The sequence below is a fragment of the Solanum stenotomum genome, chromosome 4 (assembly GCF_019186545.1).
Source record: "Solanum stenotomum isolate F172 chromosome 4, ASM1918654v1, whole genome shotgun sequence".
NCBI lineage: Eukaryota > Viridiplantae > Streptophyta > Magnoliopsida > Solanales > Solanaceae > Solanum > Solanum stenotomum.
Window position 1 is genome coordinate 47359405 of NC_064285.1, and position 6796 is coordinate 47366200.

A 6796-nucleotide genomic window follows, 5' to 3' on the forward strand; every position below is an offset into this window, starting at 1 on the left:
AGGAAGAATGTTGACTCCAGATCCTTCATCTATCAAGATTCTATTTATCTTCTTCTCTAGCATGTAACCAACCATATACAAAGGACGATTGTGTAGTGTTTCACCAAATAGAAGATCATTATCTGTGAATGTGATTTTTGTATCAGATGTATGTGCTTCTTGGGAAGAAGGTTCAATAGGCTTTTCAAAAGATGAAGGAGACATCATTGACGAGATTTCCCTTGTTGCTTTTTCTTTCGCCATAAGGAGACACTTTTGATGAGGATTCTCTCGTTGTTCCTTCTTTGTCAGTTGGAGACACCTTCATTGTTTCTTCTTTATAAGCATTAGAACATGATGCCTCGACATTTTTTTGAGTAGACTTTGTGCGCAACCAACTTAGTAAGAATTCTTCTAGAGTTACAGGATGTCGGGGTATCTAGTAGTGATGCACTTCTTCCTTTTCCTTCTTTGGGCGCTTTATTGATTTCTGCTTTGCCAGTTTCTTCACCATCTTATTTCTAATCGGTTGCTCACATGATTCTTTTCGTAAGCTTTACTTGTTGCGTCTTCGCCTAGTCATAAGAATCCAGCCTTCATCACCATCTATATCAACTTGAGATTTGTCTAGCTCCAATGACTCTTCTTCATGCTTTTCTGCGATACACATTTGGACCGGATCGAGCGAGCCGAATGTGATGGAGATTTGATTAGAACTAGCTTTCTCATCCTCAAGGACAATCTTCTTTTCTCTAACCAATCGCATCACCCTATCCTTGAAGACCAAACATTTTTCAAGAGGATGACTCACAAGTCTATGATACTTACAATAATTTGGGTCATCAGCTTCATTAGGTCGCTTCATCTCTGGCAACTCAATGTGCTTTAATTCAAGCAACTCATCAAAAATATCAGAAACGTCAGATTCCAAGAAGGGGCATTCCTTTTCTTGCATTTCCCTTAGGATCAATTTTTGGTCTGAACGTGCTTGGAAATTCGTTCTCACACTTTGCTTCTTCCCTTCCTTCGTAATGAACTTCACAGGCGACACATTAACATTCATTGACTCTTTGTTGTCGTTCTTGGGCACAAATTTGCTCCATCTCTTATGTTCCTGCTTGTCTCTTCCTTTGCGAGGGTCATGGACAAACATCATATCCTTTCCGGCAGAAGACATGCTCAACTCCATATCATGAGCGCGAGTAGCTAGATCTTCAAAGGATTTTGGTTTTATTCCCTGTAAGATATAAAGAAGCTCCCAGTGCATCCCTTAGATACATATTTCTATTGCAGAAGCTTCACTAAGCCTATCCTTACAATTCAGGCTCTGATTCATTTTCATTTGGCGAGTATTCGTAAGTTCTACCATACTCACAGTATGCCTCGTGCTATAGAATCGATTGAGAAACTCGTGCTCTAGTTGCTCCCAACTATCAATAGAATTGGGCTCAAGATCCGTGTACCAATCAAAGGCATTTCCTTTTAGAGACCGGACAAACTGCTTGACAAGATAGTCTCCATATCTTCCAGCATTATTACATGTCTCCACAAAGCGTGCAACATGTTGCTTCATATTTCCTCTACCCTCAAATTGTTGAAATTTAGGAGGTTGATAACCAGCAGGCATTTTTAAGTTATCAATTATTGCAGTGTATGGCTTGGCATACTTATGAGAAGCTTGGTGGAGACTTCATACTTATCTTTGATAGTGCCTTCAATGAACTCCTTCAAGCGATCGAGTGGGATCATTCCTTCAGAAGAAACTGGCATCTTATTAACAAGCGGTGCTTTCTTCACAGGATCTTCGATCACTTGAACTTCAACACCCTTTCCAGGCGCATGGCTCGCTTCTCCATCTAAAAGTCCTTCCATTCGATCCATCGACTTATCGATTCTAGACTCTTGGTGTTGTACATGCTTTGTCAATCCTTCAACCAACTTCATCAGATTTGCGAGTTGTTCTTCAAGGGAAGAAGCAGCAGTCACCATTGTTTGCATGATCATTGGAGATGTAGGAGAGTGGCATGGAAATTCATGTAAGTTGATATTCAGTGGACTCACGTTATGCGATGCACGTGGAGATGATTCATTGGTTGAATCATAGTTCTTTCTTGTTGTAGAGTTCTTGGAACCAGATTGCTCAAGTAGAGCTAATGTCTCCTTGATCTTTTCAGCAACACTGTTTTCCCCTTCTAAAATATTTGTGGTGGAAGTTGATCTTTTTGGAGTCGTAGACCCAAAAACTGGAGTTGACGCAAACGACACTTGAGGTGTTTGTTGTCCTAGCATAGCAGTTTTGCTCCTCGTAATAGCTCTGAAACTTCCAAAGGTAACACCTAGAATGTCTTCAACTTCAGTAGAGAATTGGAGCTAGTGGCCTTAGAGGCAGTTGATCGAGAGTTGTTCTTCATGGAAGTCATCTTGATGTTATTTGATGCTTGAAAAGTTGAGATGAGAGGTAGAGATTGTCACACTGGGAGTGCCAGAATTTGTAAACAACAAAATTCGCGTCGAGAAGACAATAATCAAGAACGGAAAATTATAGCAACAGTTGTATTTATTATTTCAAAGTGCGAGTGTCACAATTTCTATGATTCATCTGAATTTGCCTTTTCAAATATATTTCAAGGGCTCTTGAGCTTGATCTTGAACTTGGGATTTATCTCGATCTTGATCTCTATCTTGATCTTGATCTTAGATTTGGACTTGATCTTGAACTTTATCTTGATCTTGGACTTGAACTTGATCTTGACTTGAACTTTATCTTGATCTTGACTTTCTAGTTGAATTCAAAGGCTTTGAGCTTGATCTTGAATCCGGTGGTCTTGATCTTGATCGTTCTTGAACTTGAACTTGATCTTGACTTCTTCAAATCTTGAACTTTGAACACTTGAATTCTTCAATTCTTGAATTCTCGAATTCTTGAACTTGTAGAGAAATTGCTGCTTTTGATCCACGATCTTTCTCTAGCTTCTTGTTCGGATTCTTGGTCCTCTTTTCTGAATTATGAGGACCCCTATTTATAGTTTTAGAATAGGGGAGCTGTGATTGGAATAGGATTCCCTTCGCCAATCAGATTTAAGTGACATGACATATGAGCTTTATGGAGCGGGCTTTAATTAAATTCATATTTATTGAATTTAAATAATTAATTCAATTATATTAATCCATAATATTTATTTGGACTAATATATTAATGAATTTAATATGATCCGAATCATTTTAATAAATTTATATTTAAATAAATTTTAAATTCTTACAGTTAGGAATTGTTTAAAATGTTCTCATTTTCATATTTCTTCTACCATTCTATTATTATATTTTGGTTAAGAGTCAAGAGATGATTTCATACTTTAGGAATGGTAGTGTTTAGTTCTTTGTAATTAACTTGGGAAGTTTATATGAATAACGTATTTTTAGAGTTCTCTATGTGAATGAATATGACTGAAAATTACTTGTTGGTTTTTATATATATGGTTAAAATAAACTGCTTAAAAGAACACTTCTAGCGATTGGATTTGTTGTCATTATTGAAGAACCCTAACGACTAGAATGACAATTTGCGAAAGGAAAGTATGGTCGTTAAAAGGAGGTATAACGACCTAATTTTTTGTTGTCGTTAAAGGTTTTTTTACAACCAGATTGTAAATATGGTCGTTAACTACGATCAATTTTTTTCTGGTCGTTATTGACTTATAGCAATCATATTAAGGCTTTTAACGACCATAGTTTCCGTCGTTAAAGGTCTTTTTTTCTTGTAGTGATTGTAAATGATACATTAGGCATTACTTATGTATCAAGTACATAAGTACTGAACATGAAACCCACTAGCCGCATATTTGGCAATATTAGGGTTATGTATCAATGTAATGAATATATACATGATACATTGTATAAAACATAATTTATTGTAGCATTGATGTATCCAAAATTTCATACCACTAACAAAGGCTAATTTAAGAAACAAGATACATTGAGAATCTATAACTTTTGTAAAGATGAGCGTGAAGATACATCCTTATTTGATTTTGCCTTCTCCAACTCAAGATTCTTCATGAATAATGGATCGTTTCTTGGTTTAGATCTATTTTCAACAAAATCTTCATCGTCAGAATCAAAAACACGGCGTACCATATGTCGAGTAGTTGAAACTAATTGGGTAGTCCTAATACTAAAAGAAGAGGCATCATCCATGAGTATCAAATAAATTGATGATGAAAAATAAAAAAGAAAACAAGGATGAACTGAGAGAAACAACAAGGAAGACGAAAACTACCTATCTAAGAAGTTGAAAATGATTTGACTGGAGAGGTAACGATTTTGAGTTTCAAATTGTAAGGAATGAATTACCTAATAAGATTGTAGGAGTGAAAATAGGGAGAGATTGACGGAGTAAATTAACGAAAAGAAACGTGGGTTTTGGGGAGTGTAAAGTTATGTCTCCAAAAGTTTGGTTTTGAAAGTAAAATAAGGGATTTTGGAAATATTTTAGAATGGTAGGGCATAAAGGAAATTATGGAAAATAATGGTGTGTATATACGTAATTTTTCCTAAGAAATAAGGGACCGAGTCAAGAACGTACTTGGATAAGAGTCAACAACCTACTCAGAAGTCTCAAACTAAGATACAAGAGTCAACTACATGAGGACTAACATCCACAAATCTAAAGACACAACGTATCAGTTATCAGATCAAAAACAATAGAGAAGAGAATATAATCAAACAATTACCTAATCGACCCCCCATAAGCCTGGTAGGTACCAATAGCAAACACAACCCAAACGGGCTTCCATAAAATTAGAGGGTGCAATCAACAAACAAGTACACTGGTGATAGGCAATGCATATAAATGCAGAGTATGCAGTAGGACCACCAATAACCATCAGTAACCAAGTGTATAGAGCTACCTCCCTGCCATGTGGGCGAGGTAGGACCCATACAGCTCCCTATTCGATACTATGGTACTCACAAGGAGCCTATAAGTGACACAGGAATTCCATATATACTGCTTGGGCCTGAATCCAGGTCTTATCAAGTATATAGAGCATCATGACCAGATCTTAAATTTGCGACTAGTAGTAATCAACTTTGTTGTGGTAACAGAGGAATAAGTAACCAAATCCATGCAAAAAAGGGCGTCGACATGTCGACTAGTAAAGTAAAAACTGAGCACATCTCAAATGCCTCTAATGTCTCAAGTAGGAAAGGAGAACGTCAATGACGCCTCAAAAGTTTCAAAATTAGTAAATTCAGTTATCCAGGAGGTACGACTCCTATTAAAACTAGCTTAGAATAGTGACCAAGAGAAAATTGTCCTTTTCCATGAATGATCATGATGTAACAATGCATGAACCGAGATCGTACCATAAAACATGTGTGAATGAACAACCAATGCAAAGCATGTCATCATCAGCATTCAAACAAGGCACATGCACCCAGAGAAATATAAATCCAACCAAACCATGCTACAAAAGTGGTAGTACTAACCTGGGATCCAACTATTCCTCGAAAACGGCCTCAGTCCCAACAATATAATAATATCTCAATGAAGATACAACGGGCCTACTACTAAACAAAAAGTGAAGGGATCAAAGAAGAGCTTCCGAATCAATAAAAAGGAGGAGAAATAACTCAAGGAATGATGCAGTACCCCAATCATACTGCTCCAGTCTAAGATTGAGCACGGCTAGTGCCAACCTACGTCTACGACGTGCCTCCAAAGTCTCAAATACGAATCACACAGTCAACAACATAAAGTCAAGCGCTATTGGGAGAAACTCACAACTACCATGGCGATAAATCACACTCAAAAGCACCTACGGCTCAACCCTAGACTAAGGCCACAAACTACCAATTCTAACTAGGATACACGTGTTAAGGCATACTACAAGCAATGCTACAGCCTAAACTAAGGATCCCATCACTCACAATCAGCCCAACGCTTCTATGGGAGTCAAGAAGGATATAGTAAATAGGGGAAGAGAAGCAATTGCAATCCTAAATCACATGCAATTTGTACTAAGCATTATCTAAATATCTCAATCAAGAAAGTAAGCTAAAGCCTACCTTGAAGCGGATCACGCGCACTCTGAGGGTGTGTTTGGCATGGAGGAAAAAAATTTCTGAAAAATATTTTTCAATTTTCCATGTTTGGTTGGCTTAAAATGTTTGGAAATTTTTTTCCAAATCAACTCATTTTCCTCAAATTTAAGGAAAATGACTTCTTTTACAAAATTAGGGAAAACATTTTCGAAAAATCTACTTCATCCTTTAAAAAAAAAAATCTTACCCTAGCCATACCCCGTACCCTATATTTTTATTTCTACCTCCAAACTAGCCCCCACCCCCAAACAAAAATAAATAAAAATTTCAAAAATTATTTATGAAAAATGTTTCCAATTTCAAGATATTTTTTACCTCACCCAACCCCTACCACCCCTATTCCCTACCCCCACCCCCCACCCCAAAAAAAAATTCTTTCAAAAAATCTTTCAAATTTTTTTAAAAAAATTTTTTTACGCCACTCTGCACCACCACCACCACCCAAACAAGGACAACCCCTCCCCCGCCACCCTCGAAATTTTTTTTAAAAAAAATATATATATATTTTTGGGAAGTATTTCAAATTTTAAAAAATTTCATTCTTTACGCTTCCCCCACCCTTACACTCCCCGCGCCACCCCTGTCAAAAAAAATTTCTAAAAAAATCGTTAATGAAAAATATTTCAAATTTTAAAAAACATCATTTGTTATGCCACCTCCACCCCTACCCCACCCCCGGCTACCACCCCTCCCCCCAGACCCAGGCCATCCCTGT

The 6796-nt window shown here is 37.1% G+C and overlaps 1 protein-coding gene across 1 annotated transcript; it reads right to left on the reverse strand.

Annotated features, from left to right (window-relative positions):
• Nucleotides 1–535: 535 nt before the first annotated feature.
• Nucleotides 536–1606, reverse strand: LOC125861536 (uncharacterized). The gene is made up of 2 exons (XM_049541405.1): nt 1355–1606; nt 536–1216 (listed from the first exon to the last, which is right to left on the reverse strand). Exons 1-2 carry the CDS (start codon nt 1604–1606, stop codon nt 536–538), a joined length of 933 nt encoding a protein of 310 aa, XP_049397362.1.
• Nucleotides 1607–6796: the final 5190 nt, after the last annotated feature.